We start from the raw sequence: 21,996 nt of genomic DNA on the forward strand, positions 1-21,996 counted from the left end.
AGGAAGTTTTGATTGGAGGTCAACTGTGGGACTTGAAATCAGATCACAAGCCAATTTACTTATGTTTCTCTTGGATTGGAAAAAAACAATTAGATTAAAAAATTCCGCATGTCCAACAAAATCTCCCACAGGCAGAATTCTTTTGACCCCAAAAAATTGTAATACCTTCAAAATGACGCTAGAGAGGCTCTTCGAGAAGGAGAAGATTACAATTCACAGCCTTCATTGTCATGAATTAACACATTTAATTCAATGCGCACTTGCAAAGTGCAAAAGAGAAAAAAATTAAGAAGTTTGAAACAAATTGCTTTCCGGTTAATGCTTGGTTTGACGAGGAGTGCAAAAAGGCAAGGATAATGTGGAAATAGTCAAACAAAGATAACATAAAGCTCAAAGCTTACAAGCAGTTATTTAGCAAGAAAAAGATCGATTTCATGGTTTCAAGAAGGGAAGAACTAATCTTCCTTGAGAAAAATAATCCCAAATTATTTTGGAAGGAGCTCCAACCGAAAAGGATACAAATTGGAAATAATATTACAACTTCTAAATGGTTTGACTATGCAAGACAACTCTATGAGCAGGTTCCCAAGGCTGACCCTCCCCCCTTGGTCAACACTGATACTGAACTCTTCACAGTACAAGAGGTAGAGATGGGTATCAAGAAGTTGGGTGTTGGAAAAGCAAAAGACTTAGCTGAACTCCAAGCAGAATATCTAAAGTGGGGCTCAAAGATTCTTGCACCTCACATTACAAAAATCTTCAACAACATCATACAATAAGGGCTCCTCACAGATTGGACAACTAGTTTGGCAATACCTCTTTTCAAGAGTGGTGATGTCAATAATCCCTCCAATTATAGGACCATCATGATAAACCCTTTGTTTGCAAAGCTATTTGGAAGCATGCTAGAAAACAAAATTAGCAAGTGGGCAGAAGAAAGAGATAAGCGTGCTAAAGGGCAAGCAGGTTTTAGACCTAAACATTCCACAATTGATCATTGTATAACTTTAAGGCATATCATTGAAAAAGTTTGGGAGAAAAGGGAAGAAGTCTTTTGTTGCTTTGTTGATTTCAGAAAAGCGTTTGACTCGGTTCCTAGGCATAAGCTTTGGCACAAAATGGAGGAACTTGGGTTCCTAAACATTTGAGAGCAGCTGTGCATAGGCTGTATGAAGAGGTGAAAGTCAAAATTAGAACTTCAACAGGCATTTCTGAAAGTTTTAGAAGCGATATCGGGGTCAAGCAAGGTTGTCCACTGTCTCCTACCCTTTTTGATTTATATATCAACAAGCTTGAGGAGTGGTTAAATTCGCAAGGGGTGATGATATCTATTTGGGCAAGTTTGTTATAAGGCTTCTTTTGTATGCAGATGACCTTATTCTAATTGCTAAATCAACTCTTGGTTTGCAAGAGCACTTACTATCCCTTAAGCATTTTTGTAGAAGTGTGGGGTTGCAAGTCAATATCAGCAAAATGAAAGTAGTGGTCTTCTCTAAGAAAAGAAAACATAACCAGCATAAGTTCTACTTTGAAGGCAACATTTTGGAAGAAGTTGCGGATTACAAATACCTTGGAATTGACCTCAACAAAAATCTAAGTTGGAATGGTTGTAGAAAGAAAAGAACTTTAGAGGGTTGGAAAGCATTTTATGCTTTTCAAAATAGGTGTAAAGAGGCAGAGTTACAGGACTCGAAAACCACTCAAACTCTTTTTGGGCTTCTAGTGATTTCGGTGATTCTCTATGGTTGTGAACTATGGGCCAGCAGTACATCTCACATGCAGAGGAGACAAATTGAAAAAATTCAGAAGTGTTTGATTACAAACAGATTTAAGATTAAAAGTGCAGTTCCTTATGATATCTTGTTAAGTGAAATAGGGACTGCTCCTATTGAAGCAATTGCTATGGTGTGAGTCATAAAGTATTTAAAAAAAATTGAGCAAATGGAAGAGGGTTGATGACCTAAGGTTGTTTTTAATGATAGATTGTGCAAGAGCAAAAAAACTTGGATGTAGCAAAATAACAAATGGTTTAGTAAATGGGGTATTTGCTTGAACATGTGTCCCATAAACAACAAAGAGATAAAAGCTTTTGTTATGGAAAAGTTCCACAAGCGTACTTGGGATAAGGAGCTAGGAAGAAAGAAAAATTACTATATTGTAGTGTTTAATCCCACTCATAGTCATCAACCAAAAGCATACATAGAGACCAATATCTCTTGGAGAGCCAAAATTCTTATTGCTCAGTTAAGGACTAATTTTCATCAACTCTGATGTGAAACAGGGCACTGGAAAAGGCCAAAGGAAATGTGGGAGGAAAGAGTATGCATTTTTTGTTCATTCAGAAAAGTGGAAACAGAAAAACATTTCATTTAAGAATGTGAGGCCTTCAAAGACAACAGGAAAGTTATAAAGATATGCTGGCATCGAGCTCTTGGGATAATATATTTAGCGAGGGGTTTGTCGAGACGTTAGGAGCATTTATTTTGAAGCTTCACAGAAAAAGAGCCGAATACATCAAGCAGATGAAGAAACAATCTGTTCCATAAACTATCTTTGACCTCACGCGCGTTAAAATAAATTTTCTTTCTTCTTCAGAAACTTTTAAATTTATTTAAATTTAAATCACTGTGTTTATACCCCTCACAAACTCCTCTTGAATTAGCGTTATTAGGGATACACCTACGTGATGTAGCTGGGGAAAAACTTCGCTTTGGCGACCCCGTCATATCCCGGATATATCCACATACTTTCATATAATGGAGTTGAGATAAGAAATTATGCAAACCTCCCGGATATATCCATATACTTTCCTATAATGGAGTCGAGATAAGAAATTATGCAAACCTGCTGCACTAGACAATGAATACCTACGGTTATGATAGACGTGAGCGGGAGACTCTCGAAATAATCTGAGTTCTTTGCTGGCTCATGTTCTGAGAAAGTAACGCCACCAATATCTCCACAACCATGGAGGCAATAATCACACCCAAAGTCACGGTGCCCACCGCCACCTTGATGAGTAGACAGCCGAAAAAATGTAGAACAAGAGGTTTGGCCACAAAGTTGAAGTTGTCCCAGATGTCGTCTTTTGCCCCATCGTTTGTACCCTTCACTACCTCAACAACAGCAGCAAAACCATGTAGGAGTGTAGTCCAGGTCAGTTGAATTAACTTATTATTGAGTGTCATTGGCTTGTGCCTTCACAACCTTAGTAGCTTGCTGTCAATGTTTTCAAGCAATAATTTTTACTCTGTTGGAATAATTTGGGATATTAATTGTTCGAGGTAAAAGACGCAACGAATGTACATTTTGAAAACCTATCTTGCGATATTACCAGGTGCCAAGAATGGAAGCTCGCGATTTGGCAGAGCAGATGAAGGAGATGGCAGCTGCACAAAAAAGATGGGAAGCTCAGGTACTTGGATACACTAACTCAAAAGCTCTTCTTATTTCTCCAACTGTAGAGCTACCTTGAACTTTATGGTGATAAAATGTCAAATCCTTCATGTAATTGTAATTGAAGTTTACTGCAACCACCAAATGTGATTGAGAATCTCAATCAAATAAAGTTATGGATATAGATACAATGAGGCAAAGAATGACAACCAAACATAAGGCGGTGCTTAGCTTTACTCAAGCTTGTTAGGATTTTAAGTCAGGGCATGCTTTCATCCAGACAATATAGTCTGTCGAAGCTACCAATTCAGAGATGGAAAATGCTATTATTTTGTTTGTTTTTCTCTCTCCTTTTTTAGTCTTTGTTCGTTTGCAGCAGGTGAAGTCACTCTCATCTTTGACGGGGAGGTTTCCCCAGGGTTTGCCGCGGAGACTACAAGCCCAGTCCATTCTGTTATGACGTTTTCAGAAGCATTCTTAGGGATCAACTTGTTATCTTTGATGATATTTTTGGTGGTGGGGGGACTAGAGAAGTCTTTCCATCTCTTTGCCCCCATTTTGTACTTATCTCTGCTTGTCCAACTTCTTTTTTTTTCAATTTTTTCAGGCTATACCCTTCTCGTTTTGTTAAGCCTATTAGGTGGAAGATGGTTTTGTTATCCTTTCGTTGTTCTTACTTGCCTTTGTACTTTGAGACCCATTTACCTTTTTTATTTTTATTGTCATTCGCAGATATTGGTATAAATTTCCTCCACCTCCTTCACAGATTCTAAATGTTATCTAGCACAGTTATATTATGCATCTGAACATCAAAATTTAAGTCCTACACTATGATAAGAAAAAACAAAATATTGAATTTAGTATTTTAGGAAAAGGAACAAACAACATGTTCTTGAATATTTATTCCAAAAAACACTTGACACATGGCTTAAAGATAAACACTAATAGATAGTATTACAGGATAGGAGTGAATGTTGTAGGGTAGGATTTCTTAAGATATAAACAATTAGGGTACTTGTTATACATTGAACCTAGTAGCAAGACACAATACAACCATTACAACAATTATTGCCAATATATCAGCACACTGCTAATAGCAATGTGGGAAAGATCCTAGAAGTCAAGACGTCTAGTTGTGGGCCTGTCTTCATTTACACTACCACACCATTGACTTTGGACCATCCATAGTAACCTACGACATCCTTGTTGGACCTTCATTTAAAATCTCTGACAATATTGATTACTGTTTGCCTGTCTTCAAATCTCAAGGCAAAATTACAATATGTAAAGAACCATGTAATTGGACCAGCCAGTCCTTTGACACATCTTGTTTGATATGCATTAGATACATGTACATTAAGAATCTACCAAGAATTGGTATTCGACCAAGCAATGGATCCATTTAGGATTTGCCTTGGATATGCCTTGAACACCATTTCCCCACCCCTTGCCCCACTTCCTTCAAAGAAAATATTCTAATTGAAACAAACAAACAAAAATGTTATAGGAGGTCATTTTTCACAATGAGGAAGAACCACCAATTTACTTTCTCATTAGATTGTGGCACTTTTAGAGAAGAAGTGCAACATGAAGATATTGTGGCATTTTTTTTCTTTCAAAGGAACAGTTAGAAGATTTCTATAAAAAACAAAATCTGGTTTTTGGGCCAAAACACTTACATAGTGTTGAAATGTGTAACTAGGTTCGGTCTTCTTAATGTTTATTGTAATTACGATTTTATGTATTTGATGAAAAGCGAAAATAAATTTATTATTTTCATTCTTGATGCATGGGTTTCATGCTCAAGGTAAATTTATTTGTAGGTCAAGCACCCATTGAGTGCTTCTAGGTTTGTCATAGAATTATGAAGTCAAAAGAGTCATTGTCATACATGTAAGACCCCTTTGGGCATCTTGTATTATGTAAAAGAAATTTATTTGAGTCATAAAAGACCCTCCAAGACCTTGTCAACGAGTTGCAACAAGTCAGCCTACATGAAAGATCAAGTCGGCCTCATGGAGGCAATTCGTACCCTTGGAAAGCCTATATATAAGAGGCATTCGACCTCATTTGGAACACACATCCAAGGCATATGAAGAAGCAATAAAAATAGTTCGATCTAAAGAAAAGAAAAAGTCCTAAGGCAATTGAAGTTCAAGAAGGAATCTAAAGTCAAATTTTTGGGTCTCTCTCTCTCTCTTTTATGTGCAACGAAATTTTGAAGCTGCCAGGTCAAATTTGTTGGGAAAATTGTTGGGGTCGAAATTGTTGGAAAAGTTGTTGTAGTCGAAGTTGCTGGAAAAGTTATTGGGCTCAAAGTTGCTGGAAAAGTTGTTGGGGTCAAAGCTGTTGCTGGAAAAGTTGTTGGGGTCAAAGCTGTTGCTGGAAGGTCAAAGTTTGTTGCTATAAGCTGTGTAAGGAAAGCTCATCAAGAAGGAAGGTTGACTTGGTCTTGGAGGGGTCTTTGTCAAGGGTCTTAGGTCTTGGAATTCGTCATTTGAAGATTCTATAAGAAGAGAATTCTTGTGGGTTTTCCTCTCAAGAGGAGAGGTTTTGGCCCTGACTAGCAACCTACATTTTGTGCCCTCTTGTCTCTTTGATCTTCATTGTTTGGTAGCTATTTGATGATAGAGAACACAATAATAATCAAGTGAAAGAAGAAGTTAATAACAAGTACCTCAAGTTAAGTAAAAGAACATCACAAACAATTATCAAAGTAAGAGAAATCATCTAATCTAGCTGCCCCTAGATTTCTCAACATAGTTCATCCATTTCCACCATAATCCTACTTTTTGATGTCTAGTACATATGCAACCTATGCGTATGGCATTCTTTGCCTATAATTCTAAATAGATGCATATTAGTAGAATCTAGTTTCCTAGATATAGACAAAATTTGCTCAACATTAGAAACTAAAACTTGCGTCCAACCATAAATCTGCTCAGTGAAAGTCTGAGCTGCTGTTGCTCTCTTTGACTGTTGGAATCACTATCTCGGGCAACTCGACTTTCCTACAACTCTGCAACCGAAAATCGAATTTCTGCTCCAACAATTCGGCATGCCTGTCAATGAACCAACCTCTAGGAATTTCGGCCTGTTGCTCCCTTTGAACATCGAAATTCTTTCCTCCACCTTTGAGCTTCCCGGTTGATCACTCACGCTCTGATACCATGTGAAAATTTCATCTATCACAACAACTAGAAATTATTTTCCTAATTGTTAATTTATTTAACAATTTATTTTTAGTTTGCTACGACAAATACCAAATAATTCACACTGTGATTTTCACAAATAAATATTGCAGAAGAAAAATAGCGCTGGAAATTGAGAAAATCTAGCACACACGCACATAAAAATAACACTGTTATTTTTGGACAAAATTCCCTGGAAAAACCCAACTTGGGAAAACCAATGCAGTAGTTGAGGGTTTTATTATTATGCAACAGTGAGAAATTCTGAGTACAATAATATGGATGCCAAAATCTGACTATATTGCAGAGAAAATACTAGCAAAAATATCTAGAGGGCAATTACGCTCACTCTAGGAAATTCTGACACTGGACTGCCTCTGAAAAGCGAGCCATCCAATTGGGTCTACGCAGGCTCTGCATCAACTTGATGTTGCCTGCTGCAACTGCTGCCTGAATTGACTGCTAGTCTAGTTGTCCTGCCTGCTGCTGACTGGGAAAATGTCTCTCCGACACTATGGAGCCTCTGCCCGACCTATGGAACTGAAAATGTCTTCTTTCGCAACAAATCGAACTGCCTTCTTGATGCTCTACGTTGCTTTTGTGCAACCTCGTGGAGAAATCTCGGCTTCTCTGCAAATGCACTCGCAGGATCTGGAAAAGTTCCTCCAGCCTCACTATCCCTGCCCCTCACTGTCTCTACTTCCTCTTGAAGCTCGAACTTTTCGACAACTGACTGCTACTATGGAAAATCAAATTTTCCAAGTGACTATGGTGTATTCTCCAAGTGCCCATCTACTTCTTCTTATAATCCTCTGTTGGAGCACCAACGACAAAGATTAAAACTTAGTCAAGGGCTAGGATCATCTTGAAGTTGATCCGTTCGAGTTTTTAAATTATTCTCACATTGACTTAGTTAATTATGATTAATTAACCAGTTTTCCTAAGTTTAGACTTGGGAAACATTAAAAAATATATTAATAATCTAATTAAATCATCTCTAGGTGGAATTTCCAGAAACGACTTCTGGGTTTTGGAGATCTCATGCATTCTAGCCTCTCCACCAAATTTCATGGCTAGAACACATCCGATGCTACAAAAACTAATGTATTAAAAGACTATGAAAGAAAAAATATCATTAAGCAAAGTGCATAGAAAAAATAACAACAATAGCAATTAAAGAAAGGAGATGTAGAGTACTTATCTTTTTGAGGGAGGTCAGCTCCCTCTTCAACTTGGACCTATTTCACCAACCTTGTCCTCACATCAGCATGATGCCATTTCTGTCATCTTCAAGAGTTAGATCTTCTTTTGTCCATCCTTGTAGTCTTTCTATCATAGGGATCCAGTTCAAAGATTGTTTGTCTTTATGTCATCTTCATCTTTAGATTTTGATGTATCATACTTTGCACTGTTTTTGTCATGCCTCAGGAATATGCTACGTACTATTACGTATCTAGGGGATATACCATGTATTGTTTCATGCTTAAAACTTGTGACTGCACATTTGTAAAACAATGATTTCGCCTTGGCAGTACTAGCGCTGTTTGAACGATCTAGTTTTCACAGTGTCATAGAGAATTTTGTAAACCATTGTGCCGTAGAAGGTTCAGATGCCTCCACAGAAGGTTTAGATACCTTTCAAGAGATAGTTTCAAACTTTCGATTTCTTTCATGAATATATACTTCTTCGCATAGGAGAACAGTATAATCACAGGAGTTTACTTGGATGCCTTTGACATATAGTGCTTGAATGTCATAGTAAACTTCAGATAGAGATATGTTGCCATAATGAGCTTGAATTTCACAGAGGTATGTTAGATATGCTACAACTTTAATTCGGATGCCATGTTTCAGAGAGAACTCAGATGCCTTTACAACTTTAGAGGGATTATGAGAGAGCCTCTTTTCCAGACCTTGTTCAATTCTTGAAGTGTTATTGTTCTATCACAGAGATTTGACTTACTATTTCATATATCTCTTCCATGCTCAAACTGATTATTTTTCCACAAATTTGGATGTCACTTGGATTCTAGAACACAAAGATGAAGCTTGATATGCTTCCACAGACTTTGGATTTCTTTGAATCATATTTCTTCTTTCAGGGAGATAGATCACAGTACCTTAATTTGTCACCAAATCTGCTATGTCACAGATATCAACTATAAAGTCTCAGTCTTTTACCTCAGTAAGTTGCAATGGGTAATTTGGATTCTACAGTGATGTGATGTCACAGACAGATAGATCGAAAATATGATGCCATAGAAAACTTGCTTGACCATAGAAAAGTGTGCCATAGAGAGTTTCGTATACCATAATGTGCCACAGAGAAATTCACATGCCACAGTGCTACAGTAAGCTTGAATATCATAGGAAATTGTCATAGGAATTCAAACTATTCTTTTGTTTATTCTTCATTAAAAGGAGCCCAGAGGGGTCATTACACTGCTTTTCACAAGAACCTGGATCATATTAGATTAAGCTCAGAGTTGAGGCTTTCCTAATTCTCAGCCTGTTCTAGGCTTGTAGCAACAATCTAGGATCTTCGATCCTTCTATAACAAATACATTTTGGCCCTTGTTAGATCTGTTCAAGGTCTTTTAATAGGAATTTTACTACCAACCATAGAGAAAGTCTTCTTGCAAACTCAACTTCTGGTGAATACGTCCTTCATAATCTTGGCTCAATTTCAGAGATGAATTTGGACCTTGTTCCTAGCTCTGATACCATGTTGAGAAATCAAGTATAGTGAGGTTAGGCTTGATTTATCTGTCTCGATAATTACTTGTGAATATTTAATGTCTTTCTATTACTAAAGTGTTCTTTATCAAACAATTATAGAAATGTTCAGTGTTTCAAGAAAAGCAAAGAGACAAGAGACACAAAAATTAGGCTCCAAGCCAGGGCAGAATCCCACAAGGGGGAAAACCCAAGTTCCAACAATCTTTCTCTTATAGAATCAGATCACAATGAGATATCCAAGACTGAGCCCAAGACCACAACTGCCACCAAAAATGCCAAGTCAAACCCTCCTCCAAGTCACCTCCAATGTCAAAGTCAACGATGGTCAAACCGTCCCAAATCTGGTAAACTCCTGAAACTTCGGTCTTGAAATTTCAGGGCTGCAATTGCACAAAAATTTCGGCCTGTACACAAAATTTTGTCCTCACATGTGCAAGTTATCCACATTAGAAATTTCAGTCAACAAAATACTTTCTCTCTCCTTTGACTTATGCTCCTTGTTCTCCTTTGTATGGTTCAGATGTACATCTTGTTGTGTGATTGAATGATCTCCAAGAGGGTTGAACTTGCTTCTTATATATAGCTATCCAGGAGGTCAAAGAATTGTATTTTGGAGGTCTAGGCTGACTTGTTCCAAGGAGGGCTGACTTGACATTTTGTGGACTTATTGACTCAACATAAAATTCAGAAATTCTGTTCTTACAAATGTTGAAATGGGACATGACTCAAGTACATTTTTCTTTGACTCATAATAAATTCTTTTTGACTCTATAAGCATGAAGAACATGCTTTAACCAAAAATAAATATAATAATGAATATAATAAATACATCAATGATAGTTTTACATTACATTATGAAGATCGACATTAGTTACAACTTCAACTTTTCTTGATTGTTGGTTTCTATTCCTAGTCCCCAAGCATATTGAGTCTCAATTTTCCATCGGGGCCAAGAATCACCCCTTGTGCTCCTGCCACCCCTAATATTGTGGCATTTTTAGCAAGAGTATATTGAGTATTTTTCCAAGAGCAGTGATTTCTAATAGTGGTGGCTCTAGTGTGCTCAATGATGTCTTGTCTAACCAAGCTTTGTTGCCTTACAACCAACACCTCTTTATCTCCCCCTCTCTCTTAGTTGACCACCCTCTCATTACCTTCTCTCTTTGTGGTTCACCCTGTTACTCACTACCTATGAGTAGTATGCATAGGAGAATTTTTTTCTCCTAGATGGTCCTCAACCGGCAGGCAACAACCCTTTGCAGCCACCAGATAGCTCGATGTGCCATTGTCTTCGCCATCTGAGCCAACCATGTGGTCCCTCACCCATCTGTTATGATCGTATGTTTGAAGGTGGCTTCCCGACCCCAAAGGTATGGCTTTTCATTGACTTAGTTGAGTAATTTTGTTTACATATCATGGGAACTTTTGGGCATGGATTGGTGGGGGGATTCGGCAGAAAGAGTGTTCTTGTTCTGTATTCTTGTCTCCTATGCCCGATTTGGTGGTTAGCCTTGTATCCAAGTCCCGTGGGATCTCCTTTACCGACCATTAGCTTTAGGCTTGTCACTACATGGGAAATCTCGTTTTTGGTTGCGTGGCCCTGCTTCCTGACACCATATACATCACTCCCTTCCACTCATTTTAACCCCGTTTATCACTTTTCCCATCCGAGTCCACGTGTTCATTGGGTCCACATAGGGTTAGCCTCCCCCTCCCCTTGTCCACACTTTGGGTCGCCTGGAACGATGCCTGAAGGTTGATGTAGCTAAAAAGAAAAGAAAAGGCATAACTGGGCCACTTACAATAGAAAATGTACCACAAAATGCAAAATATGGTCGGGACATACAAATTTAGCACGTGGGCAAAAGCCAAACATGGGCTCTACTCCTCATTCATGGCCATCACCTTGGTTCCTATGGGCCCTAGATGAGCCCCCTTCACACTAAGGAACCCATGATTGTCCCAACCCCTAGTGGGAAATGAGTTGCCCCACCTTAAAAGGGGGTATCTATAGCCTACACTTCATGCTCTCATCTCCTGGAGCCTCGAGCAATTATAAAGAAAAATCAATTAAAGGCAAAAGGCATACGAAGAAGGGTGGAAAAACAAAGGTTGGGGTAACTCATGTGCCATGATTTGCTCCCTCCTACACTCATATACCCAAGTGGGGGCTTCTCTCATCATAGCTACCCGTGTACCATGACATGTGGCCTTGATGTGAAAATTCCACAACAAGAACCCCTATTGGAACAACTGATGATATTACTCCTATTTGTTAAATTCCTTTAAATAGATTATTTGCAGTTCCTACGACAAATATTGTAATACATACACTGCAACTCTCAATTAAATTATAAGTGGAAACAAGATACCGAGCAAGAAAGAAAATACAACACAATAGACTGTGTTATTTTTGGACAAATGTCCCCGGAAAAACCCAATGCGGGAAAACCGGTGTAGCAGCTCTGAGGGTTTATTATTATTAAGTAGTAGTTCTGAATACAACTCTGGATGCCCTTTCGACAATCCAGTTACAGAGAAAAAGACACTGGCAGAAAACTTAGTGAGATTACCTCACACCACTTGGCAAATCTCGGCTGATTCGGTAGCTGAACTGACTATCCTCGGCTACAACTGCACTTCCCCTTCCCAGTAACTGTGTGGGCCTGTGTGGTGCTCTTTGAGGCTCTGCGTCAGCTCTATGCTAGGTCTCCTTGCTTCCTGGAGCTCTGACGTCAACCCTCCCAGATGATTCGACAACTCCCCGACAAATTTCGGACTTTTGCTGGAAGACAGCTCTGCCTCCGTGCTGGCCCTTCTGGATTTGCGTCAAGCACTGCGTGGGCCCTTCTGGCCCAATGTCAATCCTTCCTCGGTCTGTGCTGCCTCCACGGATGCTTCTTTGCCTCTCTACTGAGTATTCGGGGTTCTGGAGAAGATACTCCAACGCAACTATCCCTGCCCCTCTATTGCAAGAAATCTACTCGACCAGAATTTCCTCCGGAGAACTTCTCACTTCAAAAATTTGATCTCTTGAACTCTCGGTGTGTTTTCCAAATGAACCTCAAGCCCTTTCTTATATCTTTTTGTTGGACAACCAACGACCTAGATTAACTCCTAATCAAAGGCTCAGATCGTTTTGGCTTGATCTCCGTCTTCTTCTAGAAGTTACACCCACAATTAGATTAATACCCATTAATATTTTAATTTTCCTAAGTTTAGACTTAGGAACTCCATTAAAAATATTAATTATTTTAATAAAATCGTTCATGGGTGGAATTTCCCAAAACACTTTCTGGATTCTTTGGACTACACGTGCCCACACCTCCCTGCAAAATTTGAGGCCTAGAGCACATCCGATGCTACCCCAAATCAACACTCCCTCTTAGTGAGGAATGTGGTCTAGCAATATACTGTGGCTGCACACTGCTCTAACTCTGAAGCATTGTCTTCTGCCTTGTTGATGTCTGACATGCTGTCCACCAACTACTGTGTTGCTGCTGCAACTGTACTACTGCTGACACTGCCACTGTCAACACTGCATCCGTACTACAACTCCCTCTCAAGTGCTACATTTGTGCTGCTACTAGCATTGCCACTGCCAACTGCTACTACACTGCAACCTGTTGCTTATAGCAACGAAAAAACATCCAAAATAATTGAACTAACTGTGTTCAGTATGATACCACGTGAATGCTGAAGCCTGACTGCTGCTAGTATCTGCACTGACCCTATGAATCTACTGTGCTGCTGCCAACTCTGCTCTGTGCTGCTCGGACTCTAGCGCTCCTAGCCACTGCCACTGTCTCTCCGACACTCCTTGGCACCATCCGACACTAGTCCATCTTGCTACCAAAAAACTGGGCTCTCGTAGCAAGGTATTGACCGAAAGGTGGACTCCTTAAGGATCCTGCCCATCTGTAGCTCTTTCGAACTACAACTCCAAATCAACCCACCTCACTCCTAGAGGTATCTTGGCTGTCATGGCGAACTCCTCCTCTTTGATCTTCAGAGGCGTAGCCTTCAGATTGTGCTTCTCATCCTTGTCCTTCTTCTTGAGAGGACACTGGGTAGCGTAGTAACCCATCTCACCACACCTGAAGCACTTTATCTTCGAGACGTATTTCTTACGTCTCCACTGCTCCTATTGTCCCTTCGATGCAAGGGCTGCATTATCCTCCTCCTCCTTGGGCTTCGACCCACTGCTGCTGTTGCTTCTGTCAAGTTTGACCTTGACCAAGTATCTCCTCAACTCCTCTTGTTTTAGAGCTGCCCACATCTTATCTCAATTCGATAATGTTGTTCTGCCCAGGATACTCTGGACAAAGACTTGCTGCTCATCTGAGACAAAATGGAGGGCTAGTCTAACCAACTCTGAATCCTAAGGTGTATGCCCTGCAACAGACAACTCATCACGGGTTTCCTTCAGCTTCGTGAGGAATGGATCCACACGCTCTCCCTTCTGCATCTGAGCAGATCTCAGATTTTGCTCCAAGTACATCTTCAGCGGCTTGGAAGATCCCTGATATAACGTGCCAAGGCATCCCACATCTCCTTAGCAGTGCCTCTATTAGCAACGTGACACACCAAGTGATCCTTGACTCCATCTAGGATCATCCTCTTGACCTTCGCCATCTCAACTCTATACTTCTTCAACGGATCTGCATCCGTAGGTACAACCACCACACTGTCGACATATGTCTTGAGGGCATGCTCATCTAGAAGGAATGACATTCTAGCCTTCCAGATATCGTAGTTGGATGCTCCGTCCAACCTGTCTTGATCCCTCAAGCCACTGGTGTCCATATCTGCCAAAAATGTCGAAAATATCCTCTCTGCTTCTCATTATTGCTGCTCAGCCAATGAGAAAACAAACTTCTCAAGTCTGCTGAGGAAAGCTTCCCTCAAAGTGCTTCTCTTCTCTCTTCTAACGTTTTTTCAGCCCAACAATCTCCCTGCTAAAAATTTGCGTCCCACCAGCGCTCTCACGCTGAGGCTTCAGCGCTGCTCCCTTTGCCCTAACAAAAATTCGAACTGGAAGTCCTTCTTTTCGTCGACTCACTTGGAGAGAGAGTGCCTCAAAAATCTACCTTCCCAGCTTAGAACTGTGTCAACCTTCTGGGGTTTCGAACTGCTGCTTCTTGCAGCTTTTTCGAACTCCCTTCTTCTGCTTAGCGCTAGATCTACTGGTTCTGCTCTTCTTGCTTCACCAGCACCTTTGATACCATGTGAAAATTCCACAACAGGAACTCCTACTGCAACAAGTGATGATATTACTCCTATTTGTTAAATTTCTTCCAATAAATTATTTGCAGTTCCTACGACAAATATCATAATACATACACTGCAGCCTTCACTTAACTAAATTATAAGCGGAAACAAGATACTGAGCAAGAAAGAAAATACAACGCCATAGACACCGTTATTTTTGGACAAATGTCCCCGGAAAAACCCAATGCGGGAAAATTGGTGCAACAATTCTGAGGGTTTATTATTAAGCAGTAGTTCTGAATATAACTCTAGATGCCCTTTTGGCAATCCAGTTACGGAGAAAAAGACACTGGCAGAAAACTTAGTGAGATTACCTCACTCCACTCGGCAAATACCGACTTACTCGGCAGTTGAACTGACTATCCTCGACTACAACTGCGTTGCCCCTTCGCAGTAGCTGTGTGGGCTTGCATGGAACTCTCTGAGGCTCTGCGTCAGCTCTGCGCTAGGTCTCCTTGCCTCCTGGAGCTCTGACGTCAACCCTTCTTGCTGATCCGACAGCTCCCCGACAAATTTTAGACTTCTGCTGGAAGACAACTTTGCCTCTGCGCCGACCCTTTTGGCTCTGCGTCAAGCATTGCATGGGCCTTCCTGGCCCAACGTCAATCCTTCCTGGGTCTGTGTTGCCTCCACTAGTGCTTCTTTGCCTCTCTGCTGAATATTCGAGGTTCCAGAGAAGATACTCCAACCCAACTATCTCTGCCCCTCTATTGCAAGAAATCTACTCGATTAGAATTTCCTTCTGAGAACTTCTCACTTCAGAATTTCGATCTCTTGATCTCTCGATGTGTTTTCCAAATGACCCTCAAGCCTCTTCTTATATCTTTCTGTTGGACAACCAACGACCTAGATTAACTCCTAATCAAAGGCTAAGATTATTTTGATTTGATCTTCGTCTTCTTCTAGAAGTTACACCCACAATTAGATTAATACCCATTAATATTTTAATTTTCCTAAGTTTAGACATAGGAACTCCATTAAAAATATTAATTATTTTAATAAAATTGTTTCTAGGTGGAATTTCCCAAAACTTTTTTTTGGAATTACCCAAGCCTCTCTGCAAAATTTGAGGCCTAGAGCACATCCGATGTTACACCAAATCAACACTAGATCCTTCCCCTGATCCCTACTCCATTCCATCACTATATCACATGCCACCTACTCATTGATGGATGTACCGTGGACATGTCACCCTCTTTAAAGGCTGAAACCACCTAATAGGTTCCTTGGTTAACCCCCTTATTGAGCTTGGAGACATCTGTACATGCCAAAGACCACTATGGAAGGGCATGCCATCATGATGTGCCCAATTAATTCTATGATTTGTAAGCTCTTTTACATGATTACTCTAATGATTTATTGTATTGGAGGGCAAGGGGACGCATTGGGTCTTACGCAGAATTGTAGGGGGGTCTCCATTTGTTTTCCTAAGTTTAGACATGGGAACTCCATTAAAAATATTAATTATTTTAATAAAATCGTTTTTAGGTGGAATTTCCCAAAACTTTTTTGGGTTTTTTGGAATTGCTCAAGCCTCTTTGCAAAATTTGAGGCCTAGAGCACATCCGATGCTACGCCAAATCAACACTGGAGCTTTCCCCTGATCCCTACTCCATTCCATCACTATATCACATGCCACCTACTCATTGATGGATGTACCGTGGACATGTCACCCTCTTTAAAGGCTGAAACCACCTAATAGGTTCCTTGGTTAACCCCCTTATCGAGCTTGGAGACATCTGTACATGCCAAAGACCACTATGGAAGGGCATGCCATCATGAAGTGCCCAATTAATTCTATGATTTGTAAGCTCTTTTACTTGATTAATCTAATGATTTGTTGTATTGGAGGGCAAGGGGATGCATTGGATCTTATGCAGAATTGTAGGGGGGTCTCCATTTGGGGTTTGGTCTCCCTATACGGGGTCCAAGCCTTCCAGAGGGTCACATTGGCACTTATAGGGTGAATGTTGAGAGCCAGGGGTCTCCACCATAGCAGACAACACTTCATGGATCCCCACCACCATTCATTGATTGCTCGTGTTCTACCTTTGGATGAGGATGATGCACCTCGTTCACCATGCCCTACCGACTCCACACTTGCACCATTGATCCAAATTGGATCCTAGAACACTCTCTAAGTTTTCATGAACTCTTAAAATTATGCCAAAGTTTCAAAGTCTTATAAAGGTCAAGCTTATCAGAGATTTCCTCATAACAGTTGCAATTTGTGATCAGTGTAGAGCAACGTGGACCCTCGGTCAAGAGCGCAGACCGTCGGCCCATGGTAACGCGCGTTGTCGCGAATTAGCAAAATGGGAGGTCTTTTCGAGAAATGGGGGTGGATTCTGATATGCGTATCGCTGGGCAAACCCCTCAAAGAAGGAAAAGCCCCGAGTGCCCGGACTCGAAAAGTTATAAAATGCAACGGATATTGCGCCGATTCCATCAGAGGCGGGGTCCCACAAAAACCGACAGAATATCAGAAGGGCTTCGAGCGGTAAGCGGTTTCAACCGAGTCCCGCCCGATGCCACACAAGGGGTGCCACGCGTCCGACAGAAGAGAGAGAAAACCACTCACATCGGACGGGTAAACGTCATGTTACTTATCCGCCCGATATGAACGATGACGTTGGATCTGGAGGCCCCAGATCAACGGCGGAGACGCGTTCCGATGGATGACCGGATTTGACAAGGTCAACAGGCAGAATTGTAAAGGATTTGAAGTTCGATATGGACGATGCGTTGGCAGAGATTCGTATTTTGCGGGCATTCTTGGAGTTAACAGACAAAATGGTCGTTCAAACATTTCCAATGAACCTGACACACTCATCCGTTACAGAATAGGTGGCCACCTCCTTGTGAGGCGTTATACAGTGATGATTACGCCGAATAGAGGGATTTAGACGGATAGAGGCAGGGAAACTGGAAAGCCGGGAAGTGGAAACGAACAGTCAGAAAGCAGATTGGCTTTAAAGCCACGAACTGATAGAGAAAGAGGCAGAGTTAGTTAGACACAGAAAGCTAAGAGCAGAAAGAAGGAGCCGAGCTGACCTGCAGAAGCAAAGGCAACATCGAGCCAGACAGAGCCAGAGAGAGTCAGAGAGTTTGTGTACTCCAGAGAAGGCTTGAGAGGTTCAAGTGAACTCCTCTGTATATGCCTGTCATGTATGAGTCTCAGATTGGGCTCATACTACTGTGACCAATAGAGGTCGAGTTTCAGTAAGTAGAGTCTGTGTACTCTAGAGACTTGGGGGATCCAAGTACAGTCTTGCTGATTCATATCTGCTGTGTGAGACTCAAATTGAGCTCACTGTTGTAAAAACTTTGCTTTTGAAAACATAATAGAGAGGCCACCATTGAAGGCTGGACCGGGAGACGTAGCCCAGGAGTATTGGGTGAATTCCTTATTAAACTTGTTGTGTTTACATGTTTGCCTGTTATGTTTTCTCTAATTGCTTTAGTGTCTATGTATTTCGCAATCTTATCGATCCGTTGCATAAAATAACATAGGCATATCCATACACATGAGTCTGTAATACCTTAATTGTTTGTCTTAGATCAATTCCAGATCAAGTGGTATCATAGCCCTAGGTTGCTAAGGTTAGACAAGCTTGTGCTGGATTTTTTTTGTTGAATGCTAACTAGATCAAAGCTTAAATTAGGAGAATGAGAGTTGGTTGAAATTAACCCAGAAATTGGAAGAGTCTATCCTAAGAGGAAAATGGACGAAGAAAGTCCATTGGAATCAAACCCCCAGTTCATGGATAGTTTCATGACCATGAGAGCCATGGTAGAGGAAATGTATAGAGAATTTAAGAAAGGTAGAGATGAAGATTCATCAAACTCCAAACAAGATAAAGGAGCAGAAGAATCTCTCCTCAATGACCATTCTAAAGGCAAAGGGAAAGAAGAAAAGTTTCCCACACCTTCTGATAGCCCTGAAAATAAAAAGAAGACATCTTTGATTAAATTAGATATTAAATTTGATTTGTCGATATATGATGGAGCTCTGAATGCAGAGAAGCTGGATAATTGGATTAGACAGATTGATGTGTATTGCAGGGTGTAGAGCATTGATTCAGATAGTAGTAAGATTCAGCTGGCCAGCCTACACCTTGGAGGCACTGCCTTGGTATGGTGGGAAGGCAGGACACAAGCTGACATGAAGAAACATGGTAAAATTCTTTCTGTCTGAAGTGAATTTGTTTCTGCAATTAAAAAACAGTTCTACCCACTAGCTTATATGCAGCAAGCCATGATGAGTTGGCAAACTCTTCGACAATTGAAAGGGCAAAGTGTACAAAGTTACACCCAAAAATTTAGGAAAAGAGCTTTAATTATAGGAATTTCTTTAGATTCCCCTGAAACTTTGTTGAAGTATATAAGTGGTCTACACAACTATTTAAAACATACCATTCTCATGTTTAATCCCACTAGCATAGATGAGGTATCTGTTCAGGCTACACATCTAGAGGCTAGAGGCAAGAATGTGAACCCAGAAGTTGGGGGATTACCAAAACCCACTGCAAGCAAGAACAAGGAAAAGAGAAAGTAGAAATGGAAAGAGAGGAAGGCAAATGCTGTACAAAAGACTAAACCTTCATGCACTCACTGCAAGAAGGATGGGCATGATGATGAACATCTCTGGATTCTGCATTCAGAGCTGAAACCCAAGAAGTACGATGGCAAAAAGAAGAAGACTGCTGTAGCTATTCAAAAAGATTTGGGGTCAGACTCAGGGGTTGAAACAACAATCATAGCCACAGGTATAAAAGGTAAAAATTCTGAAGCATCTACTAGTAATTCTGCACAATCTATTGATAATGAAGAAAATGAGAGGAAAAGACATGAGCTTTTTCATATTAGAGTTATTTCCAAGCATCAAAAGATTGATACTTTGTTTGATAGTGGTTCACAAGTAAATTTAATTTCTGAAGCAATTGTAAAAAAGTTGGGATTACTAACCACACCTCACAAGAAACCATATCCATTAGGTTGATTATGTGATAAAGCAAAGCTACAAGTGACTAGACAATGTAAACTTAGGTTTTCCTTTGGGTCAGCGTTTGTAGATGAGGTTGAGTTAGATATTGTTCCCTTGGATATATGTGGAATTGTTTTAGGAAGTCCTTACTTGTATGATAGAAAAGCCATTTTCTATAGGGCAGAAAACAAGTATCAGCTCGTTAAAGATGGAATTGAATATATTGTAAGAGCTCATAAACTCAAGGATAATTAAACTCTCATAAACTCAGGGTAGATGAAAAGAATTGTAAATTCATGCAAACAATTTTACTGATGGTTGTAAAGGAAAAAGAAACCTGATAAAACCAATGTATTTGAAGGCTGTAATGTTAAACATCAAGCTGATTTAGAAAAAGTTGTTTCAGAATATGATATACTATTTCAAGAACCTAAAGGTCTGCCACCCAAAAAGGAAATAGTACATGATATTAACTTGCAGCAAGATGCTCCATTGCCTAACATTGGAATGTACAGGTTGTTCGCTTTAGAGAATGCAGAAATCAAGAAGCAAGTACAGGAGCTACTCGAGAAAGGGTTCATAAGACCTAGCACATCACCATGTGGATCTCCAATTGTCTTGGTGAGAAAGAAAGATGGCTCATGGAGAATGTGCATTGATTACCGAGCACTGAATAAGATAACGATAAAAAATCGTTATCCCCTTCCTTGCATAGATGATCTATTAGATTAGTTGAAAGAAGCTGTTTACTTTTCCAAGTTGGACTTGCATAGTGGCTACCATTAGGTCAGAGTTGCAGAGCAAGATGCATGGAAGACTGCTTTCAAAACAAAGCAGGGATTGTATGAGTGGTTAGTTATGCCTTTTGGCTTAACTAATGCTCCTGCTACTTTCATGAGAATAATGAATGATGTACTCAGGCCTTTTATTGATAATTTTGTCATTGTATATTTAAATGACATTCTTATATTTAGTAAAACATGGGAAGAACACTTGAAGCATGTAAAACAGACTCTAGATGTTTTGAAAAGAGAAAATCTTTATGTTAAGTTCTCAAAATGTGAATTTGACAAAACATCTTTGAATTATTTGGGTCATATTGTAGGGGGTGGTGAATTGAAAATAAATCCCTCTAAGGTTGCAGTCATTGTAAACTGGCCTAAACCCAAATCTGCTACTGAAGTTAGAAGTTTCCTAGGAGCAGCATAGTATTGGAGAAAGTTTATTTCTAACTTTTCCCTGATTGCAGCTCCCTTACATGCTTTAACATGATTGAACAAAGTGTTTCAGTGGGGAGGCAAACAGCAGAAAGCCTTCGACACCTTAAAAGAAAAGATTAGTACATCAGTACTAGCATTGCCTGATCTTCAAAGACCATTCGAGATTGAAACCGATGCCAGTGACTATGCCATGGGAGCAGTGTTGATGCAGCATGGTAAACCCATATGTTATCATTCTCAGACATTTAATTTTGCAGTAGTTAATTATCCCACATATGATAAGGAATTATATGTAGTACAAAGTGTGAAAAAGTGGAAACATTATCTAATGGGCAAAGAGACAGTTATACATACTGATCATCAACCACTTCAATATTTACACTCACAAATTAAGTTGCAGCAATCAAGACACTATAGGTGGATGGGTTTTTTACAATAGTTTCACCTTGTCATCAGATATAAAAAGGGCATACACAATAAAGTTGCAGATATGTTGTCCAGACCAATCATAAATGCATCCACTATACTTAAGCATAATTCAGTATTGCATGAAAGCTACATTGAACAGTATGCTCAAGATATAGATTTTAAAGATGTATATGCAACTTTAAGTCATGGCAAACAAGTAGAAGAATTGGATTATCATGTTAAGGACGAACTCTTGTATCATTTTGGAAAGTTATGCATTCCACAAACTGAAAGAGTAAAGATAATTAGAGAAGCACACACTTCTCTGTTGACACCTAATCCTTGTGATTGGGTAAATATATGTAAATAAATAAATGAGAAATATGAATAGTCATTGGGAGATGAACTGAACAGTCTCTCCCTCATGTATATAATAGACCTACCTGATGGAATAAAATAGACGAATCAGTTTTTGCTTTGTGGAGTTACTGCCTGGCCTGACATGGTATCAGAGCCAGCTCTTTTTAGCCTTTGTGTCCCTTGTAACTCCCTGTTTGCTCTCCATATAGCTGAGCAACTCCTCCATAAAATTAGCTGCTTTTGACATGGTAGCTGCCCCACTGTCCATACTGCCCATACTGCTCCACTATCCAACGCTGTCCATCCTGTCTGACTGTTCATAAACGTTTCAAAAAAAGGGGGCGCTGTACTGACATAAAATAAGCACTGTCCTGTGCGTTGAAGTTTTTGAAATGGCGTATTTTTTTCCTTGTCTCCTGTAAAG

General features: G+C 40.0%; 1 protein-coding gene across 4 annotated transcripts in view; it reads left to right on the forward strand.

Moving 5' to 3' along the window:
• Positions 1 to 2,721: 2,721 nt before the first annotated feature.
• Positions 2,722 to 21,996, forward strand: part of LOC149157700 (rhodanese-like domain-containing protein 11, chloroplastic) — a 239,420-nt gene continuing 220,145 nt past the window's right edge. For 2 of the 4 annotated variants that reach the window (XM_089435964.1, XM_089435963.1), the window contains exons 1-2: positions 2,734 to 3,156; positions 3,338 to 3,415. In XM_089435964.1, coding sequence (XP_089292090.1) covers positions 2,968 to 3,156; positions 3,338 to 3,415 — 267 coding nt within the window. In that variant the 5' untranslated portion in view covers positions 2,734 to 2,967. Of the gene's footprint in view, positions 3,157 to 3,337; positions 3,416 to 21,996 lie in introns of all 4 variants that reach the window. The other 2 variants (XM_089435966.1, XM_089435965.1) reach the window with 2 other exon arrangements.

Source organism: Pinus tabuliformis, chromosome 5_2 (assembly GCF_031772625.1).
Source record: "Pinus tabuliformis cultivar Carrire ecotype Pingquan chromosome 5_2, CPIR1, whole genome shotgun sequence".
In the NCBI taxonomy this organism is placed as follows: Eukaryota; Viridiplantae; Streptophyta; class Pinopsida; order Pinales; family Pinaceae; genus Pinus; species Pinus tabuliformis.